Source organism: Folsomia candida, unplaced genomic scaffold (genome assembly GCF_002217175.1).
Source record: "Folsomia candida strain VU population unplaced genomic scaffold, ASM221717v1 Fcan01_Sc032, whole genome shotgun sequence".
NCBI classification, from domain to species: Eukaryota; Metazoa; Arthropoda; class Collembola; order Entomobryomorpha; family Isotomidae; genus Folsomia; species Folsomia candida.
The window spans coordinates 711,881-728,248 of record NW_019091224.1 but is presented as its reverse complement, the minus strand read 5'-3'; the positions used below and the strand labels follow the sequence as shown (position 1 = coordinate 728,248).

Below are 16,368 nucleotides of genomic sequence, written 5' to 3'. Positions count from 1 at the left end.
GTGGAATTTTTAACCTCTCCAGTTAAGTATTCTACACTCGCGGCGTGGGTTCTAACTCGGTTAAATTTATCGCACATTTCTCAGAAGAAAGGTAAAAAGGCCCTTTCTTTTTGGTGGTTCTTCTCGTAGGGCCACGACCCCTTCTTAAATCATTTAACGCACTGGGATTTCTTTGGCACTACGATTTCAACCTCTCCCCAGTAAAGTGCTTAAAAGATGACGTATAGTTTTGGGTTATTTCCATTACAGAAATATTATTCATACTTATTCACTTAAAAAATAATTTTCCTGTGGGATGTTAAGTTACGTGTAAACGTTAAATATGGAAAAAATTAGTTCCTGTTTTTAAATTGGAGCAGAAATACCGAAACTACTTTATTTCGCTACTTTATATGGTAAGTAAATAATTTGTTAATTTAATTGATGTAGGGTGTGGTTACAAACTAAAGTAAATTTTGAAATAATGCCCGTAAAATCCGAAAAACTTAATTAATTCCAAAGAAGTTTTCAGGGATCTTAAGCAAGGTTCACCATTCGATTTTTTGCTTGATACGGTCCTTACACCCCCATCCTCTTAATATCTGGCGAATTTTTGGTCCAGCAGTCCCAAAAAGTGCTTTGCCACTCTTTCTCGCTACCTATTTTGAGATCCGTGTCCAAATATGACGGAATCCTCTCAAGTTTTCGACTGGTTTTGTTCTATAACTATATTATCTCTTGCATGAAGCCCAAAATCTGTCAATTTGTCTTGCCTGAGGGACGTTGGGTGCATTATCCTTTTTCATGAAATTCGATTCTTTTCAACCTCAGGTAGTCCACAACAACTGTTAAATAATGACATGTTCCTGTGTCCGGCCAGAAAAGAACATTAAGATTTTTAATAGAAGGTGTCAAGATCTTCTTTATACAATTGCTCAGATGTATCTCCGAGGTCATGGTGGCCGTGGTCACGAACGGCTTTGAAACGCTCCCCCAATGAGTCCAATTCTTGCCCGATTATGTGCTTTGTAGGGAATCTTGACTTCGGCTTGAATTTGAAAGAATCTTTAAACGTTTTTCTATTAGTACATGAGCAGTACTAATAGTACTAATAGTGGAGCATGGAATATCGATGACTTTTTTCGATTTCGATATTTCGTTATTGAGCATACTCACTATCGATATTTGAATATCGAAATATCGAAAAAAACTAAAAATGTGATAAAACGTGCGAATTCAATAAATTACTTAACCAAATTTGTTCCGATGGTTAACTAGTACTTTGCGAACGATTCCTACTAATTAAAATCTTAAATATTTATGAATAAGATATTGAACTTCACAAAATATCAATAATATTGACATTTAGGATAGTAAACATTTTAAGGTCGTTAGTGTACGTATCCAGTGGTTAACACTTACAACATTTATTAATTACCTTTAAAACGCTGCAGTAAGCATATTTTTAGCCATGCAGAAAATATCTCATCCATTAACTAAGCCTCCAAGGGCTAACAAAATTTACTAAATCATTTTAACCAACTATCCCCCTTAGTGATTACTTTAGAAATCACAATATCTATCACAAATCATAATCCAGCAGTTTTATTTATTGCCACGTCTGGTTGAGACGTTTTATAAGGAGTAATTTGTGTATGGGATGCGTAACCTAACTTTTTTATGTTTAAATTTTGATGTGCATTTAAGCTCTCTAAAATGTTCTTAAAATGCCGTTTCATATTTTTTATGAAATTTGTGTATGGATATTTATTCAGTAATAAATGCGAATTTAGTATTTCCCATTCATCGTTTTTAGGAAAAAAACATAATATCGAATTGTAGATATTTTGTAACCGAGATTTCGATATTTCGAGATCTCGAAATAGCGATATTACATGTCCCAATAAGCAGTACTTTCTCCCAGGGGCTTCATCTGGATCAATCGAGCAGTAGGTCTCGTCGTCCATGACCAGAATCACAGGCATTTTTTGCTTGACTCGTTTTTCAAAAAACTTGCGACAGTGGGTCTTTGCTGTATTATCTTGACCTTGGCTGTATTTTGGTGCAGGTCTCGTCTTATAGGATTTGATCCCCAACTTCCTAGCTTTGACTGCATGCATCGCTGATCAGAGCTCCACGCCGATGACAATATCGGCGGCGGCGGCGTGAGTAGTGAAAACCCTCGGCGGCGGCGGTGCGCCGCGGCGCGCCGTTATTTTTATCCCTGATTTTCAGCTAAAGATTTTCAGGGTGCTGGAATTTTTTCATGCTTCTGGATTTTCTTAAATCCCAAAAATTTTCAAAACCAAAATGCAGAAGCTAGACAGGTCTTTTAATAGTTTCGAAAAATCAAGTTTGTAATTTAAAACATGTGCGTAGTCGATTTTTGACAGTCGTAAAAATTTAAAAACTGTAAAACACTTATAGAAAATTCGAAATTTTGGCTTAAATTTTTGAATGGCTTCCTTCGCACGCTAAACTTCGCTCATTAAGACAAGTTAAGCATTTCGGGTATGCTGATTTTAGTTGTCGTTGTAAAATTTAAACTCAATCCAACCAAAATATGTGTGGAGCGCGTTGCTACTATTTCAATCAAAAGTAGAAAATCAGTAAGTACGCTAAGTGATAGGAGGCGAGATAAATATCCGTGTTCTCAACCACAAGTAAAATCGTCAAAACTAAAATCTTGACATTTTTGACTGTTTTAACTCTTTTTCATTGTATGAAATAATTTTTTCCGGCGGCGCGCCGAATGAGTTGTGGCGGCGGCGCGCCGATGATTTTTCCCGGCGGCGGAGGCGCCTTAAATTGGGTCGGCGTCGGCGGCGCGGAAAATCGGCGGCGTGGGGCTCTGGGACAGACTAACTAACCGATCGCATAAAGTAGCTTGGGCTACTTAATAATCCCAATGGTTTACTTGGAAGCGACCCACAGCGTTGTTGAACTGCAGAGGAGTGACCATTATTAAGTAGCACAAGCTACTTTATTCGATCGGTTAGTTAGTCTGTCTGTCTGTCCGTCCGTCCATCTGTCTGTCAACACTAAAATTCGAGAACGGTTTGTTGCAGCGACCTGAAATTTTTAACACATGTTCTTCACGGCTATTGGGTGACACCCTATTAAGGGGGTGTGGTCACTTTGTCGAAATCATGTCGAAAAACGTCGCTATGTCCCAATTTCTGCATTTTTTGGGCGATTTGCATGAAATTTGGGCAAAACATGTTTTTTAGTGTTGTCGACATGTCACAATATGGCGATTAAGGTTTCGACGACAAATTTTGTCGGCCTGCCCTAATTTCGGCATTTTGAGGTCGCAGTATAGAGCATGTGGTCAATTAAAGATAATTAGCTTGTTTTTAATTAATTCGTTTTTAGGCATTATTAAAATTTGAATCGGTGAATTATTTGTTGTATTTTGTGAAGCATTCTCAGCATTCTAAGCATTATTGCGGTACTTATGTATAGTGCTTTGCCGCACTTTGTTATAGTCCAAGTAAACTCTTTTTGGGTTAAATCTCTTTGTGAAGGAAAGGACCCTTCTAAAAATAGAAGGGTCCTTTCCTTATACATGTAAGGGTATGGAGCAGACCCTTCCTCGGTTGCCACAACCAATTAAAAAATGAATATGAATACCTAAAGAATATTGGTAAGTGGCAACACTGAGGTGCTATTTATTTTTAGCTAGGCACAAAGAGGCTTGACTTGGACTATAAGACATTCTTCACTAAAAGTTCGGATAACACAAAACAGCACACAGTCCGTTTCACAAGCTTGTTGTTTCAGTTCGGTGTCAAAGTGAATTCTTGTAAATTAAATATTATTCATACTTGTGATTTCAGGTTATAGCATTCTTCACAAGCAGAACAATAGGATGCATTGGAATTCGAAGTGTGTGAAAATGGCGAGTGTGTCAAGTGTTGTCAGAGTGTTAAGTGCATTTCTAATTATCCAAAGCATCAGTTTACATGGGGAAGCTGCAGGTGCCAAGAGATCCAAGACGCCCAGTGGCTTGTATGTCGACGACGGGAAGGGTCACACAGTGCTCACACAAAAATTTAGCAAAAAAGATGTGCGAGAGATATCGTACGATATTTTGAACATTATGGGCTTCAACCATATACCGCACCCACACCTCGTGGATAAAGCATCTCCAGCGTATCAGTTTCTTCTAGAGGTTTATAACTCGATGGGAAACGAGGTGGATGTGGATTTAAGTAATGGAGAACATGGTAGACGGCAAAATTGGAGAGGATCATCACACGTGAAAAATCTGGGCTGGAGTGAATTTAACGTTCACCAAACCGATGTGGACGCAATCAAACGAGCCAATGCCATCATCAGCTTCGTTAACAGAGGTAACTCCACGGAAAGTGGTATTTCTACAAGTTTCTTATATAAAAATGCCGATCCCATTTAACTTAAAAAACAGTTAAAACAGTTAAATACTTACTTTCATTAAACTTGGGGTGCTATCTTTTACAGTTTAATGATTTCTTTTATGCCCTTAACATATACGACGTCCTGTTAAGCACTTGCGTATTGTGCATCCCCTCAACCGCGTTATTATGCCACGAGGCACCACTGAATGTAGTAAAGAAAGCAATGATGACGATGATGTTGACTTTACGATAATTTTCACCAAATACAGAGGTTGAGGCAGCTTATAAAGACCACTTTTAGAATTTGAACTACCCTACAGAAGAATTTTTTTCGAGCGATTTGTGCTGTCAATCTGAAAGCCCTTTTTCTTATCAACAGCTCTGCATTGAAATTTAATCCTTGAAAAAAGTTTTGAAATCGTGGCTAGGGTAATCGTCTTCTACTCCGCTCGAGCAACTTTCTAGAGTCTATGCAAAGTTGTCGCGCGCCGTGAGAAAAGCTTTTGTTTTAGATAACCGAAGCCGAAATAATTCAATGGTCACGTATCGGGGGACTTCACGCGCATTTCTTTATTCGAAATTAGTATAATCCCAAATTTTTCATGAATGTCTTAGCGTAGTCAACGACTTTCTTGGCGGTGTGTGAAGAAGCTTTATCGTGATGAATGAAGATCTTCTTAAGCTCGCCAGGATAGAGCTCCGGAAGAATAACTTCCACTAATGGTTTTAAAACACTGTCAATGTATACTTTTGCATTAATCTTTACTTTTGGGGGCACTATGACAAGATCAACTGGTCCTCCGATAGTCAGAACGCCAACCACCATGATCTTCTCTCCGTAGCTTTCGCGCCCGTGCAACGCCCAACTATCTGGAATTCTTTCACCCTTGTCGACGTACAAATTTTTCGTTCTGCCTGGCGGTAATCAAGGTAGACTCAAGCCTCATCTATTGTGACAACAAACTCAATTCTATCCAGGTGGATTGTTTAAAGCTTTCTTGAGTGGTCCTCCTATTTGCAATGTGAGATGGCTTCTAGCCGTCTACCTTCGATTTGCGTCGAACTTCTTCGTTCAAATCTTGATAAATGACTTACCCGATTGTCGGTGTGCCCATTTCCGTAACTTTTGCAATCGCTCTTTGTCTTTGGGGGTTTTCTTTCTCGATTCCCTCTGGACGCGAGAAATGAGCGTTTTCGTCCTTTTCACTTTGGGTTCATTTGGGGGTGGTTCTGTACACCTCGGTTTACTGCATCACGCTGAATTCCGTCACCATGAATCACATTATACAAATATATCTTACTTATTCGAATCCGTGGTTTTTAACTTCTTAGCAATGTCTGTTTGTGAGTACTTCTCATTGGAAAGCGTTTTTACAACCACGTTCACTCTGATGGGTGCCACTTTGGCATTTTTTAATCAAACCATTTCAAAAAATTATGCTAAGTGGTAGAATGCCTACCCAACGACATATTCAAATTTCTCGGCATTCACCTTATCCAATCTTTTTCTATGGCTATTCTTAAGTGGTATTTATAAGCTGCCTCAGCCTGTACTCGTGCGTCCCTAAGCTGTTGTTAAATTTTGCAAACTACATACGTTGGTTTTAACTCTGGGAATGACTAGAGTAAAGCTGTGCAATGATAAAGTGAAAGTTGAAAATTTCACTGGTATGCGTATACATATGTATATTATACATATCGTCGACCTAATTCTAAGAACCCCTAAGTGCAGTCAATGCTTGATTTTAAAAAGCCCTAACTACACAAAAAAAATTCTAAAAAGCCCTAAGTGCAAGCATATATTTACTAATGGCTAAATCGGGCGATGTAGGAAGAATTGTTTTGGCAAGATTTAGCCATAAGTAAATACGTGCTTGCACTTAGGGCTTTTTAGAAGTTTTTTGTGTAGTTAGGGCTTTTTAAAATTAAGCATCGACTGCACTAAAGCTTTTTAAAATCAAGCATCGACTGCACTTAGGGCTTTTTAGAATTAGGTCGACGAAATGTATATTATGCGATACCTTTATACTATACATGTATGGCACACAACTCTACAGTAGGTTGCCTTTTGCAATTAACTGAATTTATATTGAATTTTTACGACCAGACAGGACTAATTACTGAGCCAGCTGGTCATGGTACCGTACTATTAGAACGTTTATTACTACTTTCACTTCCATTGTTCTTACGTAATTCATACTTTGGGACAAGTACTTCATAAAATTGTAGGGTTTAATTTCCTTAATTACAACCATTTCGCCATATTTCTGTTGCAGGACACAGGTTTTCCGACAAACTGAAGCAACTTGCCGAAGATAAACAATTCTGGTTTGATGTCTCCGAAGTTTCCGATTTGGACTTGGTTTTAGGAGCAGAACTTCGTATCTGGAAAAGGACTCTGGTGGGCAAGAATGATCCCCCAAATGACGTCAACACTGACCCAACAAGTGAAATCTTTCGAGTGTCTGTCCACCAAGTGTCGCCTGGGGCAGATGACAGGTATAGCACCAAAACATAAATATATTGACCATAGATATTATCCCGACAACGTTGTCCGAGTTCATGAAGCTTTTAAAGCATGATCACCTTGTTGGAACTTTAGCGGCGTGATAAAAGGAAAGTGGTCATAATGGAGGTGAGAGTTACAAACAAGAACAGAATGCATCCTTCTTATAGTCTCATGGGTTGTCTGCAAAGCAGGACACTGGAATATATAAGAACTCTGCAAAGTATCATTGCCACGTGAACAATGCTAAAGGGATACAATATGAAAGCGCCAATGGTATACTAATTGTAAAGTTGCTACAATTTCAGTTGTGAAATTTGACCTGTTGATGAAAAATAAGCGGTTTGTTGCCTCCGTAATAGATTTGTGATGAAGATGCGCTTCTGATGAATAAGTGTCTTTGACAAATTCAAGTCCTCAATGAGGACTCCTCATTCAAAGTTAGCTAGATAGCATTTAAAATTCAAGTTAAAGACCTTTTTTGCAATGGCACAGTGCAAGTTGTCTGGAACTAAGTTCCAAATTTGATTACTGTTCAAAATTTCGTCAAGGACTTCATTCATAGTTTCTCAACAGTACTTCATATTAAATTTACGCTTTTGTGATCAGAGTTTGTTAATAGAGCGCACAATATATCCTTAGTTGCTTTGAAGTTTTCTGAAATTATATTTGGAACCTTGTCGCTATCACTGAATTTCCGCATGACCAACAATGCTACATCAACCACGCCTTCTCAGCGTATCAGCAAAGACAATGCGAGTAATTTAATCTGTGTCAATAAATGGGTTTATTGCGCGTATATTGCACATTACACTTGGTCTAGTTTGATTCATGCATAGTGATCGAAGGATGAAGAAAATAATCAACTGGTCCAACGGTAAAGATGTCGTTCACAATGTTCTGTTCGTAAAATACATTCCAGTCTCAGTCAAAACTATAGTTTTATTTGAGTATCACATGCTTGGATTAATAGCCGATCCTCATAAACGTTTAAGTAATGATAGCTCAGAGTAACTTAATTTGCTTCTTGAAATTGCAGGTCGTTTGAATTGACAGAGTTGGATGAAATAATTACTGCAAAATGGGAGCAAGGTTGGCTGCGTTTCAACGTAACTGCAGCATTCCGTAAATGGATACATCGACCTTCCGACAACTTAGGTTTAGTCATCTCAACGAAAAATTTCATTGAAGGTACACAAGATGAAGCTCATTTATTGTCACATTATTCATTTATTCACAATATTAGACCTAAGAATAGAATAACGCACAAAATAGCAGTCCTGCATATAAATGATCATTGCTGTGCAATGTGCATGGTCCATTTTTGAGTTAGGGTCCAACCCCATCAATGTCTATTAGTTGGATGAAAACGTAGTGACCCTCGCTCCGACCAAGGGCAGAGATTCACCACAAAGTTGTCACCAAGCTGACCAGATACATGTAGGTCACCGATATGCAGTAACCCACTTACTTCCCACTGTTTATCCAACTTTCCCCGATTTTCTCCTCCGCCAATTAAACCATGCCTTTGTAGCATGACCAGCGTGTTTATACTAAAACTTTCTCTTTGCTTCTTCTATTCCCATCCTATCCACTTACTTACCTAAGATGCCTGCCCTTAAGTGCTTGCGACACTGTTTGACATCCTCCTCCCAGCGTCAGTGCTAAGTTCGGGTTCAAGTAATATGCATGCACATATATGTTTGAGTGAGATGGTTACGAGTGGCAATCCGATCCGACAAAATCCGATCCGATCCGAAATCCGCGGATTAGGATCGGATCGGATTGCATGGTTAATCCGATCGGATCAATCCGAAGCTAGTCATCGGATTTCGGATTGGATTTCGGATTGCCGATTTTAATTTCACATTCCCCCAAAAGTCGCACACTAGTTGTGCCGCAGCACTAGTATGCACATAATAACAATAATAGCAACATAAAAATAAACTTATCATTTTCTTAGGTGAAGCTATGGTTATCAAATGATTAACCTTCAGGATCCCAGTCCACGAATGTCATGGAATTTATTAAATTCCCAATTAAGTCCCGTATACACGAATGTCATGGAATTGTAAAACATTCCCCAAATCCCAATTCCACGAATGTCATGGAATTTTGAAATTTGGTCATGTGTCCCAGATACACGGATGTCATGGACATTCGAAAAAATCCCTTGAGTCCCGTATACACAATTATGTGTATTCTCAAAAAATAAATAAATTTAGCGACTATGGAAATTGAAGGGTTTCGGAGCTAACTTTGCCTTTTAGTCCGAGTCAGGGCTTATGCAACCATCCGTCTGTCCGTCCAGTCTCACTATAACTCTCGTTAAACTGGTCCTATCGACTTGAAATTTGGTACACGTGTAGTATGGGGCAAATGAAGAGTTAACTTCGAAGATGAGAAAAATCGGTCAAGAGGTTGACAAGTGGGGTCGGGTCATAGAAATGGTCATAGAAAGCTTATATTCGGGACATTTGTGTACTAAAATCAAAATACAATGTCATAACGACGATATTATTATTCAGAGTGACCCAATATGGTCGCACTCTCTGATTTTCGAAAATGGTCGTAAACGACTAAAATTTGACGTGATCCTATTTTCTCTCGTCGAGTAGTAATTAATTACATACCCAAGTAATTATGCAATATTACAATGCAGGGACTGCATTATACATATAATATGCATGCAATAGTACAATTTCATATAATCGGATCCGATCCGATCCGATCCGAAAGCCGACCAGCAATCCTAGTCGGATCGGATTGAGTGTCTGATCCGAATCGGATTGATCCGAACACCTGCTCAATCCGACTCGGATCAATCCGAAGGCCTCATAATCCGATCCGATCCGACGGATTGCCATTCCTAGAGATGGTATAACCAAATTCGAAGCTCATTTAAGCAATTTATATTTATTCTCTGTATGCCTCAAGTATCATGTGTACCTGCTAACAATGCGATGGTGTGAAGTGCAACTCTCAGATGGACCATGGACCATTTTTTTGATGGACCATGGACCATTTTTTTGATGGACCATTGATGGACCATGGAGCATTTTTTTGATGGACCATGGACCATTTTTTTGATGGACCATTGATGGACCATGGAGCATTTTTTTGATGGACCATGGACCATTTTTTTGATGGACCATCGATGGACCATGGACCAGGGACCAATTTTTTGATGGACCATGTAGTGATCGACCATGGACCATGGACCAATTTATTGCGAGCTATGTGAGTGACCGAGAATTTCCATATTACAAAAACCCGTGAACAGTTTTCCATAATTTCCTGGCAGTTTCTGTTACTATCTATCTTCGTTTCGCGCATCTCATCAATTTGACATTCTACACTAAGGAGGGGAGCTTCACCACTTTCCACTCACAGAATTCGATGCCCTTTGGATATGTTGTAGTACCCCATGAGTTTACTAAAACCTTTAAACGGTTTGACTCCATGGCCACATTTGCGCCCGCCACACCCACTCAAAGGTGCGAGAAACCCGAAAATCATCACCTTCAAAAATTCACCAAAAATGCAATTTTGGTCGGATTTCCGCAATTTAAGCATTTTTTTAATGAACCAAAACAGGGTATTTTTCGTGTTTTTCGCACCTTTGAATGGGTGTGGCGGGCGTAAATGTGGCCATGGAGTCAAACGTTTCAGGGTTTTAGTAAACTCACGGGGTACTACAACATATCCATTCTGTGAGTGGCAAGTGCTGAAGCTCCCCTCCTAACCAAAAACTTAAATCGTACCCCGGACTTGATGCCACAAACCAAAGATTTTTTGCTTGTGGGATATCAATTATTATTTTATTATGATTTTCAAATATTTTGCCATTCTGTAACCAAAAGTTATAGCTTCCATCATACCTACCAATAGAGATGATACTTTGTCTTGGCCAAGCAGGCTATATAACTTACGTCACATAATGCAAGTAATATTAGATCGAATATAAGTTATTAAATGAGTATTAGTTATAAAATATAAGCTAAATATAAGTCCCCCACTAAATAAAGTTTAAGCTTTGTAATTTAAAACAAAACAAACGGGTTTGAGTAAACCAATTATTGTTACTTAGTTAATATATTATACTGAACAATAATTTTTTCGAATTTTTTGACTATCTAAGAATAATCTAATTTATCCTCCGTGAATTTTTAATTCACTACTGTTGACTATTTCAATACTGAATTTTAAAAAGCTAAACTAAATTTTTGAAATATTTTCATGTCGGTCATTCGGAATTACATTAGAATCAAATAGTGACGAAGGCTAGTTATTATATATTTTCCATATTATTATTTAACTATGACAATCAAGAAATCATATTTCTAGCCTAGGGTGAGGCAACTGGTCCAAATGCATATTATTTGCTGGGTTACGTATTTACCGAAAATTATAAACCGGGAGATGAACACTTATTTGGCACATTATTTTAGGATACAATGATAACAGCTTGTTTTCTCCTTTTAAGCTAGCCTCACTTAAGCTTCTTTTAAAGAATTTATTTCTACATTTCCGTAAGGAAATTATATTGTACCCTTTGAGTAGACAATGCATTAAAAATGATGAACGCGTGCAGTTAAAAATACCAGTACTATAATGTTGCCTGACCAAGATTTTCCATATTTTTTAAAGCAGTGGGAAACAAAAATTATGTTGGATCTGTTAGAGATTTCGACCGACAAAATTATTACAATTTAGCTGTTATCTGCTTTATTTTTTTTTATTTTTTCCAGCCTTTGTAGCTTTACATTTGAGCAATATGAAATCCACAATTTCTGGTTTTTCTCTAGTGTAAGGCCGGGTGCCTGACGGCGCCCCTCCCAGCTTTGCGCCCTAGGCAGGTGCCTAGGCTGCCTGACCCTTAAACGGGCCCTGTTCACACACACAGTTATGCATGTACTAGTGCAATGATGAAAAAAAAAAAAATTTTTAATTTCAATATTATCCATGTATATATTTCTTTAATTTTCACAAACATTAAGGTCTAAAGATTGTTTAATACAAATGTAGAGATTTTCCAAACATATTTGTTATGCCTAACCAAGTCTAAAGAGTTTGTGAAACTCGCTGAGATTTGTAATAAATCAACTTGTTAAACGATGTCATCTAATGCCGAACAAACTTATTACAATAATTCTTTACTTACATTAACCCTTTAAGACGTGTGACTAACTAGAAGAAATTGCATTAATTCGGGCACATTACACGTATGTTGTGGTCATGGCGCGGGAGGAGGAATCTAGCAGTTTTAGTAAAACTCGAAAGAACTGAAAAATCCAAAATTTAACATTGCGTTATATTGGGAAATATCCCATTTTTGGCAAGAAAATGTACACATTTTACATTTGGTTGGCATAGAAGAAATCCTTTTCATTTTTATTTTCATTTTTGAAATTTTCATTTTTGAGAGAAAACGGCGAAAATCAATGACCTTCCGGAAAAGACAATTGTCCTCCTCCCGCACCTTGACCACAAATTTTCAGGACGACTTTTGTCTTCCCCCCGAATTAATCCATTTCCAAGAAAGCGACAATTGTCCTCCATACGAATTAAAGGGTTAACATTGCTAATGTGAACTATGAACGCACAGAAAATATTGCTACGAAGTAAATCAAGTTATTTTATTTACGTTGCGACTCTGATAAAAACGAGACCCAGACAGACATCTTACTTACATGCAGTCCAGACGTGGCACGCCAAACCACAAAACTCGGACATGTGTACATTTCATGTTGACATTATGTCTCCTTTTCTGAGATTATTTCCAGAGGAGGCAAAAAAATCACATTCTTCTCCACTTAATATTGCAGTGAATTTTCATTCTTTTATTTTGAAACGCAGTCCGATCTACGACATATTTATTTTTACTTTATGGAATGAGTTTGTTTGATGAATGTATTTGTATTGATAGATAATAAATCCTGCAGTACATAAGTAATTCTTTTATTTACTGATCTGTTGGTCGTATCTGCTGGATGCGAGACAGTCGGGGTGAACGCGATGTTTTGGGGTCGAACATCGCTACATAATATTTTAAACTGGTAGTTTATCAGATTCGGCTATTACGGCTAATTTAATTCATATACAAAAAATATTAAATATTTTCACCATATCATGTGGCGTTAAAATCAAACATTTTTATTTTGAAATAAATAAAAACTTTCAAAAATTTAGTTTAAATGTACCAAGAAAATATAACTATAAGTTACTTTTCCGTTTCGCATTTTTAGAATTAATAATTAAACGAATTTCTGTACTAAATTTTTATTTTTAGCGCCAAATGATAAAGTGAAAATATTTATTACATATGAATTAAATTATTATTTGAGATCTGAAATTTTGCACACTCCCAATTGATAATATTTCCCAACTTTCCTGGAAAAATGTGGTCGAAATTATATTTGCCGCCAGAGTTATTAAAGTGAGAAATAGTTCAAAATTACTCTGCGGAGCCTGTAGGATAAAATTTCCGGGGAAAAAATGTTTGCAAAATTATTTGCTAAATATTTGCAAAGTTCGAAAATTTGTTGTAACCCGAAATGTTTGACCCCAAAACACCAACATCGCGTGCACCCCGACTGTCTCGCATCTAGCAGATACGACCAACAGATCAGTAATGAAGCACAAAATCTTCCATTCTCAAGGAAGTGCAACGTTTTTTATTTAAAGTCGAGTTTTATACAAATAAGAAACCTTGCGAGATAAATTATGTCTTATTTTCCATCCATCAATTGCACATCAGCCGTGTGCGTGGCTGTACGTAAAGTTTGTGATTCCAAGTCAAAGTCATTGGGCTCGTTCAAATTGAGATATTGATAGTTGGAACGCTAACTTTTGAAATTGTTAATTAAAACCTAAATATTTATCGGAGTAGGTTTTGACTCAAAAATCTACCCTACATTCATTGGCACAGTTTAATTCTTCCGGTAAGAGTTAATTTCTCAAAATGTGACATGTTTCTTGGAAATGTTTAAAACCTTGGAATTTATCATAATTTTAATAAAAATTGTGACCTAAAAACAGCCATGAAGCTGTGGCACTGGACAAGTTGGATACTCGTCATTCTCGCAGGATTGGAATGTGGTAAAAGCCAGCCGTCCTTGGGATTGAAGAAGGCAGGAAAGGGGGCAAAGAAACCAGTCGTTGCCAACCCACCACCCTTATTTGACGCATCCAAGGAGTTGCAGGCTTACAGAGAGTCCCTTAAATCCGCATCTGGGCCTGCTTACGAGGCCGGACTTGGGCACGGGGGCTCCTACAGGTCAGTTCGGGCTGTCGCATCGAAAGCCGGCCTAATTGATTCTGACCATGCACCAGCCTCCTCGAATATGCGGTTCCTCGAAAATGTTCCAAATTTGCCGGACAAGCTGAAGGATATAGTTGCGAATACGGTGTAACTGAGGGCTGAACTGAGTTCGGCGACAACTCCAGAAGAAGGGGTGGTTATAAATAAAAAAAATTGCGAAGTATAAAGAGAAAATCAGAGATCAAATGGCCGTACTAAGTATTCCAGTCGAACAACATAAACATTTCCCAACGACTCCGGACTTTAGTTCGTCAGCAAAAATAAAAGATTTATTGACCCGCGATGCAACCGCGGCGGAAGCCGTGATGAAGGAATTAAAGGAAAAATGGATACAAGCAATGAAAACGGGGGCGGAAAAAGGGTACGCAAACTTAGATAAGTTTTATTATTTCACGAATTTCGAACTAATTTTGATCACATTTAGCTACTTTGAGAGTCCCATCGGTGAAGAGGTCGACTATTACGAAATGTGGGAGGAAAATTTTGAAGCTGTGTACAATTCCTGGAAGGAGAAAGCTTCTCGCGGAAAGCCAACAAGTCCTGACGTTAATGCGAAAATTGCTCATCTTGAAGAAATGCAAAAAATATATGGAGAATACTGGACCGCAAATGTGGTTTACAACTTGAAACAGAAGAATTTCAAGGGAGTCATGTCCCTCTACATAACCGAGTACGAGAACTATTTCCGCTCTAATTTTCCCAAGTATAAAAAGGGACTGCAAAATTGGTTAAAAGCGAATGTACGGTTCGGATGGTTGACAGAGGAAGAGGTTACGGAGTTAATTGATTTGCACGATCTTGATAAAGGAATCGAAATTAGCGCCCTCTGGGAGGAGGTGGATGCGCACGTGGAGCGAAAGGAAAGGGCTAGAGGTTGTCATCCTGCAGCTTCTGGTGATCCCACACACAGCAATCCAAACCTGTCGTGCAGCCCCAGTACGAGGGCCTACCTATACCGAGAGTCGGGAGACAGTTGCGTCTTCCTCGTCGAAGATGCGGATCATCCCGAGGAGAAAGTGAAAGAAATCGGTGAAGAAGAAGAAAGCATTTTTGCAAAACCTAAAGTTATCGAGGATGGTAAAGAAATTACTGCTATTGACAGTAGGAAACTGGCCGATTATTTAGAATCGGTCCCCTCGCATGAGATAGAATTTGATAAGATAAAGCACAAAGAAACCGTGGTGGAACTTGTTAGCAAGCACAAGGCCAAGTTGACCGGAGATAACGAATCAGTCCGGAAAGTTAAGGCCCTCATACAGCAAGAACTCTTAGAAATCCATGCTAATCAGAACTCCCTCTCCAGAGCCCTGCGTGGCAGTGGGGTTCCCCTCACTGCAAAGAGCATATCCAACTACGAGCGCGTCAAGGTTAGCGCCAGTCGCGTAGCCGAGCGACTGTCCAAATTTACATCCAATACCGAAAAGGTAGGCGGCGCGTATGGGAAAGTCATGCTGGCAAAAGGGGTCGTTTCAGCGTTACGACATGGGGACTACACCTCACTGGAAATCATGGGGGGCCGGATAGGTCTGGACGTAGGGCTTCACGCGTTAGAAAAAGCTGGTTCCCTCCTAATTAAGAAGGTGGGTACAAAACTGGCGGTAAAAATTGGTTCAAAAATGTCTTCCATCATTGGCAAAGCGGCCGGTCCGATCGGAGCCGTGGCAGATATCGGGATTAGCATTTACTCACTGACAAACTCCGTAAAAGCCCTGAACAATCCTAACGCTACGAAATACGAGCAGAACGACGCCGTCGCGGACATTATCGCGGACTCGATCGATATCGCCGTCACGGCGACGGCAGCAATTTTATCGATCGTTTTTCCCCCCGCTGCACCCGTCTTGGCTGCCGTGGCGTTAATAGTTAACATCGTGACGACCCTGTTTGTCTCCGTATACAAAACGGTGAACCACGTGAACGAGCTGAACGAAGAGATTCCTCTCCTCGGGTATGAGAAGGTTGAGGAAGGGTTGCGATATATGGGTGGGGCTGACAATAGCCTGTACTTGGACGACCTCATCAACACCAAGAAGGTGAACAATATCGTCGTAAATGCAACCGTGTCTTGGTTACGGGACAATTCAGAATGGATCGGTAAAGTGTTCCCTTCCTAAACTCTTCTAAATCCTGAGGGGGATTGTCACCTTCAAGAAAAAAAGCACACGTATGTGATTGGAAGC

General features: G+C 39.0%; 1 protein-coding gene and 1 long non-coding RNA gene across 2 annotated transcripts; both read left to right on the top strand.

Moving 5' to 3' along the window:
* The first annotated feature begins 201 nt into the window (after positions 1 to 201).
* LOC118439267 (protein 60A-like) lies at positions 202 to 8,806 on the top strand. Its single transcript, XM_035860428.1, has 4 exons — positions 202 to 395; positions 3,819 to 4,334; positions 6,635 to 6,857; positions 7,904 to 8,806. Exons 2-4 carry the CDS (start codon positions 3,851 to 3,853, stop codon positions 8,190 to 8,192), a joined length of 996 nt encoding a protein of 331 aa, XP_035716321.1. The 5' UTR covers positions 202 to 395; positions 3,819 to 3,850; the 3' UTR covers positions 8,193 to 8,806.
* Positions 8,807 to 8,814: 8 nt separating this feature from the next.
* Positions 8,815 to 11,982, top strand: LOC118439268. Its single transcript, XR_004837319.1, has 2 exons — positions 8,815 to 10,104; positions 11,616 to 11,982. It is a non-coding gene; the product is annotated as an uncharacterized LOC118439268 (long non-coding RNA).
* Positions 11,983 to 16,368: the final 4,386 nt, after the last annotated feature.